At 45.9% G+C, this 19,271-nt stretch overlaps 1 protein-coding gene across 1 annotated transcript in view; it reads right to left on the bottom strand.

The window, feature by feature from the left end:
• The window catches only part of LOC137368908 (receptor expression-enhancing protein 1-like), a 116,834-nt gene extending 97,943 nt beyond the window's left edge, over positions 1-18,891 (bottom strand). Inside the window, exon 1 of the mRNA XM_068029210.1 lies at positions 18,840-18,891. Coding sequence (XP_067885311.1) covers positions 18,840-18,871 — 32 coding nt within the window. The 5' untranslated portion in view covers positions 18,872-18,891. The remainder of the gene's footprint in view (positions 1-18,839) is intronic.
• Between the last annotated feature and the right edge of the window lie 380 nt (positions 18,892-19,271).

Raw genomic sequence — 19,271 nt, 5'->3', positions numbered from 1 at the left:
CTGTATTTTCTAGAGTTTCGAAGAATGAGAAGTGATCTCATTGAAACCTACAAAATACTTAAAGGGATAGACAGGGTAGATGCAGGTAAAATGTTTCCCCTGGTTGGGGAGTCTAGAACCAGGGGACACAATTTCAGAATAAAGGGGAAGCCACTGAGGACCGAAATGAGGTGAAATGTCTTTATTCAGAGGGTTGTGAATCTTTGGAATTCTCTACCCCAGAGGGTTGTGGAAGCTGAGAGGTGATCATATTGAAACCTTTAATATTCTGAGGCGGCTTGACAGGGTAGATGCTCAGAGGATGTTTCCTCTCATGGGGCAATCTAGAACTAGGGGGCATGGTTTCAAAGAGGTCTCCCTTTTAAGATGGAGATGAGGAGGAATTTCTTCTCTCAGAGGGTCATTAATCTTTGGAATTCTCTTCACCAGACAGCAGTGGAGGCTGGGTCATTGAATATATTCAAGGCTGAGTTCGACAGATTTTTGATCTACAAAGGAGTCACAGGTTATGGGGGACAGGGAAGAAAGTGGATTTAAGGCCACAATCAGACCAGCCATGATCATATTGAATGGCGGAGCAGGCTGGAGGTGCCAAATGGCCTACTCCTGCTCCTATTTCGTATGATCTTATGAGGGATGTAATGGCAAGGAAGAGTGCAATTCTTTGGAGTGAGGGCCACTCTCTCCTCAGCAAGCTTCAGTCAGGACTGAGTGGACTGAGGTACATGAGCAGGTTGATGCAGCTTCTCCTGGCTGTTCTCCCACCTTCCACCCTCCATAAAATTGAAATCAGCCAAACCTCTGCTGCCCGCATCCTAATGAGCACCAAGTCCCGTTCACCCACCGCCCCTCAGCTCGCTGAACTACATTGGCTACTGGTCCGGCAATGACTCAATTTTAAAATTCTCATTCTTGTTTTCAAATCGCTCCATGAATTCACCCTGCCAAACCTATAGCCCTCTGACATCTCTGCGCTTCTTCAATTCTGCTTTCTTATGCATTCCCAATTTTAATTTCACCACCATTGGTGGCCCTTGGTCCTGGACTTTCCTCCCTAAGAACCTAAGAACATAAGAAATTGGAACAGGAGTAGGCCATTTTGCCCCTCGAGCCTACTCCGCCATTCAATAAGATTGTGGCTGATCTGATCTTGGCCTCAACTCCACTTTCCTGCCTGTCCCCAATAGCCCTTGACTCCCCGTTAGCTCAAATCTCTCCACCTCTCCACCTCTCTCCCCTCCTTCAAGACACTCCTTAAAAACTGCCTCTTTGACCAAGCTTTTCGTCACCTGTCCTGATACTTCCTTATGTGGCTCGGTGTCAAATTTTGTTTGATAATGCTCTTGTGAAGCGCCTTGGGATATTTTACCAGATAGTGGCAAGGGAATGGAACTGGAGAACGAAGATAATAGCTTTGGTCTTCCCAGGATTTAGTTGCCCACAATTTTGTTCATTCAGCACTGGAGGTTGAAAAAACAGCACGACAAATTAGATTCAGTGGAGGGGTCGAGAGAGGTGGTGGGGAGGTAGAGCTGGGTGCCATCAGTGTACTTGTGGAGCTTGTCATTGTGTTTTTGGATGATGTTACTGAGGGGCTGTATGTAGATAAGGAATAGGATGGAGCCAGGAATAGATCCTTTGGAGGACTCCAGAGGTAATGCTGCAGGCGCAGTTTGGTGGGAGTAGGGTCAAGGGAATAGGGGGTGGATCTCATGTTCAAGATGAACTGGGAGAGGGTATGAGGGGAGATAGGAGAAAAACTAGACAAAAGTACAAGTTCAGGGTTAGAGCAGGAGGAACCTTAGAGGAAGTTTACCCGATGGGCTTGTGAAAGGGGGGGGCAGCTAAATAAGCAGATGGACTCAATCTTAATGATAAAGAAGCTCATGAGCTCCTCACTCTGGTTGTCGGAGGGGAAGACGGAGGATGCAGGGGAGAGGGATTTAAGAGGATGGTTTATAGCGGATAGCGAAGCTGGGTATAGTGAGCAGTTTTGGCCCAGGAGAGCAGGATCCTATAATACTTTATTAAGTCCAGTTAGATTTGGTGATAAATAGCTAAGCATGTTGTCCGCCTTGTACTTGAGAGCGGAGATGAGGGCCTTACTGGGCAAATGACCAGGGTGAGAGAGAGAGTAACGCTTTTTATGGGGACTAAATCATCAAAGATGGAGATGAAGTTGTGATTCAGCAGATTAGTAGCTGAAAAAATGTCATGGCGAATGGAGGGCCAAAGATCAGGAAGTTGGGAATTTGAAAGTTCAATTGTAAGTGACTTGGGGGAGAGCTTTTCCCCAGAGGGAGACACAAAGGGCTGGATTTTGTGTTGGAGCCGGGGCTCCCGACACCGGGCTTAAAAGGTGGGGGGAATCAATCAGAACCAATTGGCCAATCAGAGGGTCGGCAGCTCAGCAGTATCGGCAGTACCACTGGGAGCAGTGGCCACTGCCGGTACTGCAGAGGCCTCAGACACAGGCCCAGCACTGGAACCCCGGACCGGAGGTAGGTGAGGTGGAGTCGCTGGGGCCAGTTCGGAAGGCCCTGGCGAAGGAAGGTTGGTGGGTGGTTGTGCAGTCCAGGGAGAGGGGTGTTTCAGGAGGTAAAGTGGTTCCCAGTGGGGGACCTCCATGGACAACAAATTGCCCATGAAGGAGAGACACCCTGCCCTAGCCCGCAGCTCTTCAAGCTTTCTAGGCCTGGCAGATTAGAAAAGACTGCTCTCTAACTGGTGGATTTTGACCAATCAGGATACAGCCTTTTTTGCACTAATTAGAAATCAGTTTATACCAGTCCTCCTGATGTGCCTCCAAACTAGGTTTTTACTTAATTTAAGAGGAGAAGGATGGTGGGCAGGAGGGGTAGGACGTGGGGAAAGGAAGGCATAAGAAGGGAAAATGGGTTACTTAGGTGGTACTTACATTTTGGGATTTTTTTGTATGTGGGAAGGCTTGTTTTCTTGTGTATTGGTGTTTTGCTTTGGGGATTTTACATTTTGTATGTATAGAAGAGCCTTACTCTTTGTGTTTGAAAGTCACACTTCCATATTTTGGCCATTTAGCAGTTTTTGCGGTTTGAGGTCTCGCATTTAATGGGTATGTGGGCTTGTATTTTTTGCATATGGCAGTTTGTACTTTTCAATAATCATATACAGCCAGCCCAGTGGTCTTGACACATATATCTGGTCCCACGCTTCAAACAATGGAGATGCCTGCTTTATGATATTCAGTGTACTAGGATGGAGATTATATTGAAAATTTGACAGTGCTACAATATAAATGCTTCCAGGAAATAATCATTAAATACTGCAACCACTTTCTCTTCTATAAATTATTATTTGCAATTCTAACTTCCTGTCTAACTTCCCCTAGTATTATTGTACAGATTTTTTTCAAATTAGTTTTGTGTTTATCATTATTTGTAATTTGCTCTCTGGGTCCTTTGTGCAACTTAGGGGTATGGTAATATAGTGGTTATATTACTGGACTAATGACCTGGAGACGTGAGTTTAGAATCCTAACACAGCAGCAGGGGAATTTAAATTCAATTAAATAAATCTGGAATTAAAAAGCTAATATCAGTAATGGTGATTATGAAACTAGCAGATTGTCATTAAAAAAATCTGGTTCACTAATGTCCTTTTAGGAAGAAAATCTGCCATTGTTACCTGGTCTGGCCTATATGTGACTCCAGATCCACAGTTATGTTGTTAACCCTTACCTGCCCTCTGAAATGGCCTCGCAAGCCACCCAGTTATATTCAAGTCAGTAGCTCCCACCACCCTCTCAAGAACAATTAGGGATGGACAATAAATGCTGGTCTTGTCAGCAACACTCACATCCCTTGACTGAATAAAAAAACTTTATTATTTTTTCTAACCTGTCTTTTACAACCTACAGTCTCCCCCTTCCTTTTCCCCCCTAGGTTGTGTTTTCATTCTTAGTTCTACTTTAAAGAAAGATCAATCAGATAATATCTGAATGGTGAGAAATTGGAACTGTCGGGGAACAAAGAGATTTGGGATCCCATGTACAAACATCACTCAAAGCTTCTAGACAATGTCATGCAGGCCCCCACCTGCCAAGAATGAGGCACATAAGTTCGCCTCATGGACATTAAACTTAAAATTGTTGCTGGGAAGAAAAGAGGGCCTATCACAAGGAATTGCCAGGCCCCCTCATCGGAATACTAGCAGACAGTGTTGGAACATAGGAACCAGTCCCTGCTCCCAATACACAGAAGACGTGGTCAGACCAGTTTAATCACTCCAACTGGCTGTTGGAGTTTTTTTGAATTTGAATTTGCCATAGAGAATTTAAACTCAAAGTGGTTTGCTTCTGGAATGAAAAGACCTCTCTCCTGTCTGATCTCATCTCGCTCTCATCAGCTTCGGAAACCATTGAAGACATATGAACCCCAAGAGAGAAAAATCTTCCACAGTAAACAAGGTTTACGAAGAATACTGGGCCCCAACGAAAAGAAAGATCTACCTACAAACAAGGTGAGCTCAAAGCACAGTAACAAAAACCCCTCTTCAGAGATTGCCTCAAACCTCTCCACTATCTTTTTCTTCTGCTCTTTTCTGTCTCTATTTGCATGTGTGTATCGCGTATGCATGCTAGCGTGGGGTGCAGCGTGTATCTGTAGGCATTAACCGAATTTAAGTTTATGTTTAAGTTTTAATAAATTTCACTTTTCTTCTTTAAACCTAAGAAAGCCTGTTTATGCTAATTTCTTTGCCTTATAATTGGAAAGTGGTGAACAAGGATTCACCAAAGGGGAGCTCAAAACACAGTGTGTTTAAAATAAAAACCCTGTTACAATAAGACCAGGGAAAGCCAAAAGAGACCCCGAGACATCTTTTTCACCTGGTTGTAACAGAAATTTGGGTTCCAGCATCCAGAATGTTACCCACAGACAAACGAGAAATTGGAAGTGGGAAGCCAAATTGTTCCCAATCAAAAAAAAAGAGCAAGATTTTCTTGTGGTTGTGTGTTATTGAATACTAACATGTCTGCAACTTAAGCTAGTAGCTCTCCAAGCCAGGGTGAAGTAATTTGGGATAAGTTAAAAGCACTGTCTATGAGGAGTTGAGAAAAATGGCTGAGCAGTGTGGGATCAGTGACAAAGATGATTGATGAAGGAAGGGCAGTGGATGTTGTCTATATGGACTTCAGTAAAACCTTTGACAAGGTCCCTCATGGCAGACTGGTACAAAAGGTGAAGTCACACGAGATCAGAGGTGAGCTGGCAAGATGGATACAGAACTGGCTCAGTCATAGAAGACAGAGGGTAGCAGTGGAAGGGTGCTTTTCTGAATGGAGGGATGTGACGAGTAGTGTTCCGCAGGGATCAGTGCTGGGAACTTTGCTGTTTGTAATATATATAAATGATTTGGAGGAAAATGTAGCTGGTCTGATTAGTAAGTTTGCGGACGACACAAAGGTTGGTGGAGTTGCGGATAGTGTTGAGGATTGTCAGAGGATACAGCAGGATATAGATCGGTTGGAGACTTGGGCGGAGAAATGGCAGATGGAGTTTAATCCGGACAAATGTGAGGTAATGCATTTTGGAAGGTCTAATGCAGGTGGGAAGTATACAGTAAATGGCAGAACCCTTAGGAGTATTGACAGGCAGAGAGATCTGGGCGTACAGGTCCACAGGTCACTGAAAGTGGCAACGCAGGTGGATAAGGTAGTCAAGAAGGCATACGGCATGCTTGCCTTCATCGGTCGGGGCATAGAGTATAAAAATTGGCAAGTCATGCTGCAGCTGTACAGAACTTTAGTTAGGCCACACTTAGAATATTGCGTGCAATTCTGGTCGCCACACTACCAGAAGGACGTGGAGGCTTTGGAGAGGGTACAGAAGAGGTTTACCAGGATGTTGCCTGGTCTGGAGGGCATTAGCTATGAGGAGAGGTTGGATAAACTCGGATTGTTTTCACTGGAACGACGGAGGTGGAGGAGCGACATGATAGAGGTTTACAAAGTTATGAGCGGCATGGACAGAGTGGATAGTCAGAAGCTTTTTCCCAGGGTGGAAGAGTCAGTTACTAGGGGACATAGGTTTAAGGTGAAAGGGGCAAAGTTTAGAGGGCTTGTGCGAGGCAAGTTCATTACACAGAGGGTGGTGAGTGCCTGGAACTTGCTGCTGGGGGAGGTGGTGGAAGCAGGTACAATAGCGATGTTTAAGAGGCATCTTGACAAATACATGAATAGGATGGGAATAGAGGGATATGGTCCCCAGAAGTGCAGAAGGTTTTAGTTTAGGCAGGCATCAAGATCGGCGCAGGCTTGGAGGGCCGAATGGCCTGTTCCTGTGCTGTACTGTTCTTTGTTCTTTGTTTGAACGAGAGAGAGAGAAAGAATATTCCAGAAAGAATACGAAGAAAGAGAGTTGAAGCGGCTTGAGTTAACTAGGGGATGACAGAGTAAACCCAGTGAAAGCATGGCCAAATGGAGGAGCAGAATGCAGGGCTGGGTAAAGGCCGGCTCGGGTCTGCAAATGAAACCCGACCCGAGCCCGATCGAACCACATCCAACTCGAGCCCGACCCGGCCCGAGTCCTTTCATTTTTTCCCGCGCCCGACCCGACCACCGGAATGTTCAGTTAACCTAGCTCCTTTTTTTTCACTTTTTAAGCTTGTGCAGATAAGCAACAAAAACTGTAACTAGACTTGAAAGATTGTTTAAAAAATACACTAATCTTGGAGCCATGAACTGGAGGTAGTGAGCCGAAGACAGTTACCATAGAAGTTAGTGAAGTTTGGTCACTAGTTAAACAGAAACCCATGGAGTTGTGCCCAAACAGGTTGTCCCACACTGTACCAGTATCTGTATTGCTTAAAATAAACACAGCATTGCCCAAAGGCTCAGAAAATATCATTATACATTACTTAGATTCCCGCTGTACAGGTTAAAATACTTGCTGCAAGTTTATCCAGTGAGCAGCTGAGATGCAGAGACCAGAAAGGTCCTGAGTGATTAATTATTATAAAATATACATTCTTATATTAAAGAGGTTGTGCTCTATGTTCGATGTAATCGCTCACTGCAGACTAGTTTAGTTTAGTTTAGAGATACAGCACTGAAACAGGCCCTTCGGCCCACCGAGTCTGTGCCGACCATCAACCACCCATTTATACTAATCCTACACTAATCCCATATTCCTACCACATTCCCACCTGTCCCTATATTTCCCTACCACATACCTATACTAGGGGCAATTGCTAATGGCCAATTTACCTATCAACCTGCAAGTCTTTGGCATGTGGGAGGAAACCGGAGCACCCGGAGGAAACCCACGCAAACACAGGGAGAACTTGCAAACTCCACACAGGCAGTACCCAGAACTGAACCCGGGTCACTGGAGCTGTGAGGCTGCGGTGCTAACCACTGCGCCACTGTGCCGCCCAGTGTTTCCCGCCTTGACATCCTGGCTGTCACTGAATCATGAGTTCAGGCCTCTGGATTACTAGTCCAGTAATCTTTGAAATGTCTCTCTTTGATTTAATATTTTAATCCAGTAGGTCAGATTTTACAAACAAAAATATTAACTGATTTAAGACTGCTTCATATTTAGTGGTGTCACATGAATTAAGAAATTAAAATATGTTCAAAATTATATATCAACTATTAAGTACTAATGCCCAGCTTTGTATATAAAAAATGCCTCTTAATTTCATTAATTATCCATAAACACTGAGGCCACATTAAACTAAAAGCAGCGATTTATCAGGTCTGACACTTAACTAATTAAATATATTCCAAATTCAGAGCGTAATTCATTGTCTTTCCCCTTTAAATCTCTTAATTTACCTTACAAGCCTCCTTTACTTTACATTCTTTATTCAATACGATATGTTTTGAGACAGGCACAAGACGTCTTGCCAACCCCTGATGGGATGCAGTCAATTCATTTGAAAACTGTGCAATTAAAGAAAAGGGCCAAGTTCCTGTTAATTCAGATTGGCGCTGTTAAACTGCTTTTGTCGCCAAGAATACAAAGCGCGAAGGAAAACCAAAATAAAGGTTAATTTGTGTCAATGAAAAATAGAACTTTTTTAAAACATCTTATTACACAACAGTGCAGCAACTGATTACATTGTAAATATTTCATTAAGATTAAAACGGCAAAGACCTTCAACACCCCTAGAATCAGGAAAGGGCAAGAAAGGGATAACCGGATAATTATGAGCCTGGGGCTAAGTTCTGCTACAATGTATGCCAAAAACATTTATTGATTAGTACACAGTAAGTTGAAATACCAAGCAGAGTAGGAAACACACTTCCAAAGATCTACAGTTTCCAGCGTTTCACTAACACAATTGTAACGCAAGGCTGTTAGAGTGTGTCCGATCCGGCCCGATCCGATCCGAGCCCGAATGCCGGGCCCGGAAGAGCGACCTGACCCGACCCAAACCCGACACATGTTGTCGGGTCCCATTGGGTTCAGGTCGGGTAGCCATGCTGTAGGGCTGGGTACAAATTTGCTAAAACTCACTCAATTAATTCCAAAATTCAATGAGGAAGATGTGGAAAAATTTTTTGTGATTTTTGAGAAACTGCAAGGCAGCTAAAATAGCCACGTGAGACCTGGTTTCTCTTAATACAAGGCAAATTAACCAGAAAAGCCCATGAGGTTTATTCCTTGTTTCCAGATGAGAGTTCATTAAATTATGAACTGACCAAAAATGCTATCCTTGGGGCATATGAACTAGTACCCGAAGCCTACCACCAAAAGTTTAGAACCCTCAAAAAGCAAGCTAATCAAACTTATCTGGAGTTTGAAAGAAGTAAGCAGCTGGCTTTTGACCAGTGGCTGAGGTCTCGTAAAGTACAGCTCAGCTACGAGACTCTCAGAGAAGTAATCCTGTTAGAAAAATTTAAAAACCCTCTTCCATTCTCAATAAAGACCCATGTAGAGGAGTAGTGGGTTCAGGGAGCCCGACAAGCGGCCGTTCTGGCCAATGAGTTTGCTTTAATTTATAAGTCGGTTTCCCAGAGGAGAACCTTTCCTAATCACCCCCACAAATCCGACAAGGTAAAAGGGTGGGAAGGTGATAACCGTCCCGGCAGTCCTGGGAGAGAAAGGAAAGCAGGAGATACAGGGGGCCCACCTCCAGCCAAAAAGGAAGGTGCTGTGAGCAAGAGTGAGACCCGGAGACCTGTGTGCTTCCATTATAATAAGGCAGAGCATTTAAAGGCTGACTGCTGGAAACTAAAGGGGAAACCAGTAGGGTTAATCAGGGCACACCCGCTCAGTGAAGACTGATGCAAAGCACAGCAGAACAAGCTGTGGCTTTAACTGCAGTAAGAGTGCAACCCAGGAAGCTTACTACGGCCAGTGCAGGAAATGTTAATAGGATTCCTGAAGGTTATCAGGGTTTTGTGTCTGAAGAGAATGTAACCCTATACCCCTCAAGTTGGGCAAGCAAGCCCATATTGATTCTCAGGGACGCAGGGGGCCACTAGATCCATTTTACTGGGAAAAGGCATGATCTTTCCCCCAGAGAGTGCGGTGAACACCAGAATGGTGGTGAATGGCATTGGAGGGCAGTGTATGCCTGTACCTGTACAACGGGTGTCCCTGGAGTGCAACCTAGTTTCGGGACCGGTGGCCATAAGGATTGTCCTTAGTTTGCCTGTGAACAGGGATGACCTGCTCCTAGGTTATGATCTGGCAGGGGTGAAGGTGGTAGCCCCTCCCCTCCCCCCCCCCCCCCCCCCCCTCCCCAGTAGTGTAAGAAAGACCACAAGAGGTGAGAGAGACAGGGCAGTGACAGGAAACGGACCCCTGCAGAGTCCCTGAGTGTGTAGTGGATCAAGCCATGATCAAACCAGCTCTCCCAGCAGAGACTGTGTTGGCACTGCAGGCAGATGACCATGAGGTCTGCCTGGCCAAGATTTTCTTTGGAAAGTTAGGAGACCCATGGAATTAATTAAATGGATTTTCCCTAGGTGAGGCTCAGCGAGCCAACCCAGTATTGTGAGAGTTAGCACAGGCTGCCCAGTCTGAAAGTGAAGCAGAGGGAGTCCCTTATTGCTACTATTTAAATAATGAGGTACTGATGAGGAAATGGAGTTCTCCTCACAGACCTGAGGGCCAGGAGTGGACAGTAGTTCACCAGTTAGTGGGGCCACAGAGGTACCGGGGAAAAGTATTAAGAAGGGCCCATGAGACTGCAGTGGCTGTACATGCTGGTATACGAAAGACCAAGCCCGCATAAGTTAGCAGTTTGACTGGCCAAAACTCCACCAAGATGTGCTGGAGTACTGCAGGAGTTGCCACATGTGCCAGGTTGGGGGGAAACCCCAACCTACAGTGAAACCTGCACCCCTAAGTCCTGTACTGGTATTAGGAGGACCCTCCAGCAGAGGGCTGGTGAACTGTAAGGGACCCCCGCCAAGAACCAAAGGGGACAGACAGGCACACGTCTGGCAAAAGTTTAGAAAGAGAAGGGGAAAAGTGACCACAAGGGCAGGTTAAAGGAAGTCCGGGAGGAATCCCAGATGAAAACCCCTACTGTCTGGTCAGCCAACCCCGAAAAATGTGAAAAGTTAGACCCCACATCCTCCTATGTAAATGCAGACTCTAGAAGTACCCCACCAGAGTTGCTAACAGCATTTACAGGAACCTGCAGAGACAAAGAGAGACCTCAAGGGGACACAGAAACCGTGAAGGTGATGCCTCACCTAGTCAAAGTGCCACAGGAGAGTGCAGTCAAGTCTGCACTAATTCCTGCAGGTATGAGTGTCCCAGAGAGCAAAGGGGAGATTAACAAAGAATCCTCCCCCACAGTCAGAGGGAAAGGGAACCACCTAGTCCCTGAAGCCAAAAGTCTTTGCATGACTCAACAAAGCACTAAAAGAAGAGTTCAGGATGGACCCACCCACTACTAACTCTCCTGGAAAAACATTACCTCAACAGGAACAAAACCCTAGGCAGTCATTGCAATGGGCAAACTGAAGAAATGCTTCCCCAAAGAACCACATGTTTACTGGGATGCTAAAAAAGGGGAAATTAAAGCAGCACTGGCACCCAGAAAAGACAATATTAATAAGCTTTAAGAGTTATGAATGAATGGAAATGAATGAGAGAAATGCATGGTTTTCTTTCTGTATCTTATATTTCTCTCAAACCTTTTAATGAAATGCGCTTTTTTTCCCAAATCGATTTCATTCCCCTGGGTGTGGAGGTGTCATGCAGGACTCCATCCACCAAGAATGAGGCACATAATTTTGCCACATGGACATTAAACTTAAATTTGTTGCTGGGAAGAAAAGAGGGCCTATCACAAAGAATTGCCAGGCCCCTCGCCAGAAAGACCTTTTTTGCATACTAGCAGACAGTGTTGGAACAAAGGAACCAGTCCCTGCTTCCCCAATGCACAGAAGACATGGTCAGACCAGTTTAGTCACATGACTAACTGGCTGTTGGAGTTTTTTGAATTTGAATTTGCCACAGAGAATTTGAACTCAGAAAGCTTTTTGCTCCTGGATTGAAAAGACCTCTCTCATCTCGCTCTCATCAGCTTCGGAAACCACTGAAGACATATGAACTCCAAGAAAGAAAAGTCTCCTACAGTGAACAAGGTTTAAGAAGAATACTGGGCCCCAACGAAAAGCAAGATCTACCTACAAGCAAGGACTGCAGTGAGCAGTCACCGAATTAAATTCTTTAGATGCAGTCCCAAACCTACATGTGAGGGAGCAACAACCCAAGATAAGAAGTTTAAGTGAACAAAGGCCGGGATTTTATCCTGACGATGGGGGTCTCGATGTCTGGAAAAGGAGACACTGGGAACTCCACATTGCCTCTTCTGTGGAGGGCCCGCTGAATCTAGTGCCAATTAGGCATTTAACTAGACAGTGGTGGGCCTTCCATGGGGTCAAGGACCCCAGCGACGGGAGTCCTGCCCTGTGAAAGCTGCCAGCCAATCAGCCCAGGGCACAGGTAGGTCAGGGTGGGAGGGGTCTCGCCGGGTGGGCATTGCGGGGGAGGGTCTTGTGGGGTTGTGGGGGGGGGGGGTTCAGTAGGAAGGACAGGGGAGTGGCTCTCAGAGGGGCCCCACTCTTCCTAATGCTGGGTCCTTTGATCAGGCACTAAGTGCCTTTGAATGAGGGACCCCACCCCCTACCAAACCCCGGAGCCAGTAAGCAGCCTGTATGTTCTTTTGTATTGTGCTTCCCGTGTGGCGAGAGGGCCACCCACCGCACGGCTAATTGTGGCGGTGGTGGGATGAGGCCATTAATTGGGCATTAATTACTCTGTTCAGGGCCTCAATTGGCAGCGGGGCAGGAAGGCCGTTCACAGGCCTTCCCGGACTTAATTTTGGCAGAGGGGGGAGAAGGTGGCGGGCTGCACCCACCCACCCCAATTATATGCTCTCCCCGGCTCCAAACACCATGGGGCAGAGCATAAAATTGCCTCCAAAGAGTGAGCATCCGAAGCCCAGCATGTGAAAGGCTTGCTTTTCGAGAGCGGTGCAGATAAGGTCAGCTCAGTGTTCTCATGGACCACAGGGTTCTTCCCACCTTCCCAACCGGGACACTGTGACCAATGCAGCCAATGGGCTCCAGCCAGTGTTCCTGCTGGGGGAAACAGTGTCTGTGTCTGAGTGAGTGAAGTGTCATCCTCTTAACTCGCTGCAGCGGGAGGGAGAAGTGGGGACAGAGCTGCAATGCTACTTTACTGGCTGGCAATCTCCTGTCTGCCGTTAACGCAACATTATTCGTATTTTAATGGGCTTGGGGCGGAAGGACCGAACATTTAAATAATAGCTTCCTCGGAAAACACAGTCAGTGGAAAGTCCTCCCTAGAACAGTTTAGCTGGAATACTGTGGGCTTTAACTGAACGCCTTGTTTGTGTTGCTGTTCTGACGCACGCACACTGGATACTGCTCCGCTCTTTACTGTATTTGGTATTCATTTCAACTGCCAGCACCAGACGATCAATACATTTCGTCGAGCTGTGATATTCCTGATTGAGAACCCCACCTAACAGCCCGCACAGCTCTTTCAGTTCAACATCTCTTATTTTTAGAGACAGAATATACCTGAAAGAATAGTTTGGCTTTTCATAATAAAAATTCTGGGTGTGTTTTTTTTTTGGATGATGGATTGTCCAGTATTTGGCTCAGTGAACAGGGACTAGTTGCCAAGGGCTAGACAGGCTCTGAATCAGCAGAAAACGCCGAACCATGCTAGGACAATCAGAAGGTGACTGAAACCTTCACTCCTGTCACATTGCCAGCCTTCTCCTCTCTCCAGCCCACACCCTGTATTATTTTGGAAAAAAAGCATGCAGGTGAAACTCATTGGCAGTTTTTAAAAAAACTTACTTTATATTGTGATTCTCTTTTATTAACGACACATCCAAAGTGTGCATAGCAACAGAATTGTATAAGACAATGTATTGTACACTGCAGCATAGAAGCATTTTTTTTTTGTCAAAGGGGCCTTTATTCCTCAGGCCCCCTTTATATATTTTTTATGTCGAGGGGGCCTTTATAGCATAGAAGCATTGAATTTTACAACACAGAGGGGGTTGCATATAATGATACTATTTTATTTATTTATTTTTTAATTTTTTTTATTTAGAGATACAGCACTGAAACAGGCCCTTCGGCCCACCGAGTCTGTGCCGACCATCAACCACCCATTTATACTAATCCTACACTAATTCCATATATTTCCCTATATTTCCCTACCACCTACCTACACTAGGGGCAATTTATAATGGCCAATTTACCTATCAACCTGCAAGTCTTTGGCATGTGGGAGGAAACCAGAGCACCCGGAGGAAACCCATGCAGACACAGGGAGAACTTACAAACTCCACACAGGCAGTACCCAGAATTGAACCCAGGTCGCTGGAGCTGTGAGGCTGCAGTGCTAACCACTGCACCACTGTGCCGCCCACTTCTTCCCAGCCAGGATGGAAATGAGTGGGTAATTCCCCATCACTCATGCCTGGTGACCACACTGCTATATGTGAATGGGGTTGATTTTACACATATCCTATATATCTAATGGCCCACCACTCACAGTATTTTTGCTGGAAAAATCGCTTTGCTTTTATTGAGAGAAGATTCAGTCATGAGTTTTGTTTGCTGTAGTTCCTGGAAACGCTCCTAAAATACACTATAGAACATAGAACATACAGCACAGAACAGGCCCTTCGGCCCACAATGTTGTGCCGATCCTTTGTCCTCTGTCAAGGACAATTTAATCTATACCCCATCATTCTCCTTTATCCATATACCTATCTAAAAGCCTTTTGAAAGTCCCTAAAGTTTCTGACTCAACAACTTCCCCGGGCAAGGCATTCCATGCCTCGACCACTCTCTGGGTAAAGAACCTTCCCCTGACATCCCCCTTATATCTCCCACCCTTCACCTTAAATTTATGACCCCTTGTAACGCTTTGCTCCACCCGGGGAAAAAGTTTCTGACTGTCTACCCTATCTATTCCCCTGATCATCTTATAAACCTCTATCATGTCACCCCTCATCCTTCTCCTTTCTAATGAGAAGAGGCCTAGAATGTTCAGCCTTTCCTCGTAAGACTTATTCTCCATTCCAGGCAACATCCTGGTAAATCTCCTCTGCACCCTCTCCAAGGCTTCCACATCCTTCCTAAAATGAGGCGACCAGAACTGCACACAGTACTCCAAATGAGGCCTTACCAAGGTCCTGTACAGCTGCATCATCACCTCACGGCTCTTAAATTCAATCCCTCTGCTAATGAACGCTAACACCCCATATGCCTTCTTCACAGCCCTATCCACTTGAGTTGCAACTTTCAATGATCTATGCACATAGACCCCAAGGTCTCTCTGCTCCTCCACATGCCCAAGAACCCTACCGTTAACCCAGTATTTTGCATTCATGTTTGTCCTTCCAAAATGGACGACCTCACACTTTTCAGGGTTAAACTCCATCTACTTTAATAAACCTTTTTAACTTTGCAGTTGCTTTGTTTGCTGTGGGTCCTGTGCTAAGTCCTGCTCTGCCTACAACCCACTGACTGACACAGCAGTGTCAATAGACACTCCGCACAGAGGGATGCTATTCAGCCTATCTCACCTATGCCTGCTATCCAATTAGTCCCATACCCTGTTAATTGTTTCTTGCTCAAATACTTTTCCACAACCCTTTTAAATGGTATCTTTGGGTAGCGAATGTGCTTTACATAGTCATGGAACTGTGGACCACGCTGGAGGCTGGTTTCAGCTAGGGGCAGTTTGCCTGGACCTGACGTATCAGGGCCTGATGTGTTTAGAGAGTGTCAGGGCCTGGATTGTTTAGGTTGTGTCAGGGCCTGTTGTATTTAGGCTATGTCAGGGCCTGGCGTGTTTGGGCTGTGTCAGGGCCTGGTGTGTTTAGAAAGTGTCAAGGCCTGGTGTGTTTAGAAAGTGTCAGGGCCCAGTGTGTTTAGACAGTGTCAGGGCCCGTTGTGTTTAGACAGTGTCAGGGCCCGTTGTGTTTAGGTTGTGTCAGGGTCCAGTGTGTTTGGGCTGTGTCAGGGCCTGGTGTGTTTAGGCAGTGTCAGGACCTGGTGTGTTTAGACAGTGTCAGGACCAGGTGTGTTTAGGTTGTGTCAGGACCTGGTGTGTTTAGGCTGTGTCAGGGCCTGGTGTGTTTAGACAGTGTCAGGGCCTGGTGTGTATAGGTAGTGTCAGGGCCTGGTGTGTTTAGACAGTGTCAGGGCCTGGTGTATTTAGGCTGTGTCAGGGCCTGATGTGTTTAGGCTGTGTCAGGGCCTGGTGTGTTTAGGTTGTGTCAGGGCCTCTTGTGTTTAGGTTGTGTCAGGGCTGGTGTGTTTAGGCTGTGTCAGGGCCTGGTGTGTTTAGACAGTGTCAGGGCCTGGTGTGTTTAGGTAGTGTCAGGACCTGGTGTGTTTAGGTTGTGTCAGGGTCCAGTGTGTTTAGGCTGTGTCAGGGCCTGGTGTGTTTAGGCAGTGTCAGGGCCTGTTGTGTTTAGGTTGTGTCAGGGCTGGTGTGTTTAGACAGTGTCAGGGCCTGGTGTGTTTAGGTAGTGTCAGGACCTGGTGTGTTTAGGTTGTGTCAGGGTCCAGTGTGTTTAGGCTGTGTCAGGACCTGGTGTTTTTGGGCTGTGTCAGGGCCTGGTGTGTTTAGGTTGTGTCAGGGCTGGTGTGTTTAGAGAGTGTCAGGGCCTGTTGTATTTAGGCTGTGTCAGGGCCTGATGTGTTTAGGCTGTGTCAGGGCCTGGTGTGTTTAGGCAGTGTCAGGGCCTGGTGTGTTTAGGCTGTGTCAGGGCCTGGTGTGTTTAGGTTATGTCAGGCCTGGTGTGTTTGGGCTGTGTCAGGGGCTGGCGTGTTTAGGTTATGTCGGGGCCTGGTGTTGTGTCTAGGCTGTCAGGACCTGGTGTGTTTTTTTTAAATTGTTCATGGGATGTGAGCGTAGCTGGCTAGGCCAGCATTTATTGCCCATCCCTCATTGCCTTTGAGAAGGTGGTGGTGAGCTGCCTTCTTGAACCGCTGCAGTCCATCTGGTGCGGGTACACCCACAGTGCTGTTAGGAAGGGAGTTCCAGAATTTTGACCCAGCAACAGTGAAGGAACGGTGATATAGTTCTATGTCAGGATGGTATGTGGCTTGGAGGGGAACATGCAGATGGTGGTGATTCCATGTGTCTGCTGCCCTTGTTCTTCTAGGTAGAGATCACAGGTTTGGAAGGTGCTGTTGAAGGAGGTGTGGTGAGTTGCTGCAGTGCATCTTGTAGATGGTACACACTGCTGCCACTGTGCATCAGTGGTGGAGGGAGTGAATGTTGAAGTTGGCGGATGGGGTGCCAATCAAGCGGACTGCTTTGTCCTGGATGATGTTGATCTTCTTGAGTGTTGTTGGAGCTGCACCTATCCAGGGAAGTGGAGAGGAGTCCATCATACGCCTGACCTGTGCCTTGTAAATGGTGGAATGACATTGGGGAGACAGGAAGTGACAGAATTCCCAGCCTCTGACCTGCTCTTGTAGCCACACTATTTATGTGGCTGGTCCAGTTCGGTTTCTGGTCCATGGTAACCCCCAGGATGTTGATAATGGGGGATTCAGCAATGGTAATGCCATTGACCATCAAGGGGAGATGGTTAGATTCTCTTTTGTTTGAGATGGTCATTGCCTAGCACTTGTGTGGTGTGATTGTCACTTGCCACTTATCAGCCCAAGCCTGAATATAGTCCAAGTCTTGCTGCATCTGGAGACAGGCTGCTTCAGTATCTGGGCTGTGCCAGGGCCTCTGTGTTTAGACAGAGTCATGTCCTGGAATGTTTGGGTTGTGCCAACAAGGTTTCTTTTAAAAAAAAACATTTACTGCCATCTTGAGAGGTTGGGTTGCAATTATGATAAGGGACACTGATTTATCATAATTAAACATGCCAGATTCAAATTTTAGTACAAAATAATGCAGATGCTGGAGGTCAGAAATATATTAGAAAATGCTGGTAATGCTGGTACTATGGGGATTGCAAGATTGGGTCAAGATTTCAGGTCGATGATCTTTGGTCATAACCGTTTTTATGTCATTGGACACTGGATTTTTCCCAATGTTTTGGACATAGCATTCTGTAATTCTGTCTGTTCAGTGAAAGCAGCAAATCGGTGACCCTGTTTATGATACTGCAAGTACCTAATGCCAATTTGTTGCTGTCCTTTAAGTGGCACAAAAATAAAACATGAAAACAGCCAGGGCAGGCGAGCCAGCTAAGCTTTCCCTCAGTAATAACACCAGGTAGATCAGTCCCGCTGTCCCACAGTAATTACACAGATTGTCTTTCCCAACCGCCTCTTTGCAAAATTAGGACAAAAGGACCAAAACGTCCCTTTGAAAACAAAGAGATAAGACTTGACTGGGTGAGATCAGAAAAACCCAGAGACCTGCTGGGTTTTACCCAGTCTCTTTGTTGGAGGAGAGGAGACGAACAGTTCGGATTTAAAAAGAGGTCCGATTCTTTTTTTTTTCTGCACCCTCTTCATCTCCAACCTGCCGTGCAGGTATATGGCACTAACTGAATGCAAAGCTGAACAACAAGCCCATCTTAGCAGCTGCTGTTTTGACCCGGGTCGCATAGCCAGTGAAACTCGATCAGTGTCAGTCTAATTATAAAACCGTTTAATGCAGCGAGAGTAACCCTGTGATCCTGACTGTAAGATTGGGGAGGGAGGAGGGAGCCTTCCCCACAGCAGCTTGTCTGTAATATTGAAGGAGAGCAGCAATTTCACTTTCACCTCTTACAGCCTTGAATGCCGAGCTCAAGTCAGCCAGATAACAACAAACATCAAGATTCATATTTCAAATCATGATTGCGCAATCATTGAAAGAAATCTCAAATGTGCTGAATTAATGACTGGCACAGACTAGTGCACATTGCACACACCTTCAACATGCTGTCTGCCTGCGACGCACCCATAGCAAGGCAAATCTCACCAGCCATGACAACAATTTACAGAATTATTTTAGCAGTCTCTGTTTAGTGACATTTATCTCTTCAGCTGACTTAGGGGAACACAAGCATGTTGCTAATTTTCTACCATATATAAATATGACAAATACTGCATACGCTGACACATCCCAAACCATACAAAGGATTATTCCCTTGCTTTGAAGGTGGGGAGAAAGGGGTGAGGACGGGTGGGGAGGATATTTTAGCTTTTGAGGGTTGGTTAGACTATTTTAAATGGAAGGGAAGCGTTTTCCTAACCAGCCCCTGGCACATCCGTTTTCTTTGTGCAAACGGATTATTGCAGCTCCACTATCGAACATGAACAGGTTAAAACAAGCACTAAAATAAAAAGCACCTTAAAATTCTGCAATACTCACACGACTAATCTAGAGATGATCCATGAGACCATGGCGGTTGGAAGGGGGTTGTTTGTCTGAAGCGAGGGAGGAGTTTCCACTCTAACAGAACAAGGGCTCAACCATTCGCCTGTTTCGTCACCGCTACCGTCAAGTCTAAGTGTTCAGGCAAGGGATAATAAATCGAGGGGTAATGAGTAGTGTTTAACATTGCCTTCCTATACAGGGCAACGGATACTGTATGAGAAAAGTTGCACTCAGCCATTGGAAAGGGGACAATCTATTTGGTCACTCAAGAGTCGAGTTGTTGCCCTAATGTACATCATATAAGGCAAATGTCGAAGGTGAATAAACTGGTACATTGTGTCTTCGTTCCAGGCTAAGGATCATCCAGTGTGCTAAAATGGAATAAATCATTCATTTCTACATTCTTGAAGAGCACTTTGTACTTTC

Source organism: Heterodontus francisci, chromosome 1, assembly GCF_036365525.1.
Source record: "Heterodontus francisci isolate sHetFra1 chromosome 1, sHetFra1.hap1, whole genome shotgun sequence".
NCBI lineage: Eukaryota > Metazoa > Chordata > Chondrichthyes > Heterodontiformes > Heterodontidae > Heterodontus > Heterodontus francisci.
This window is presented reverse-complemented; position numbering and strand designations above follow the sequence as displayed.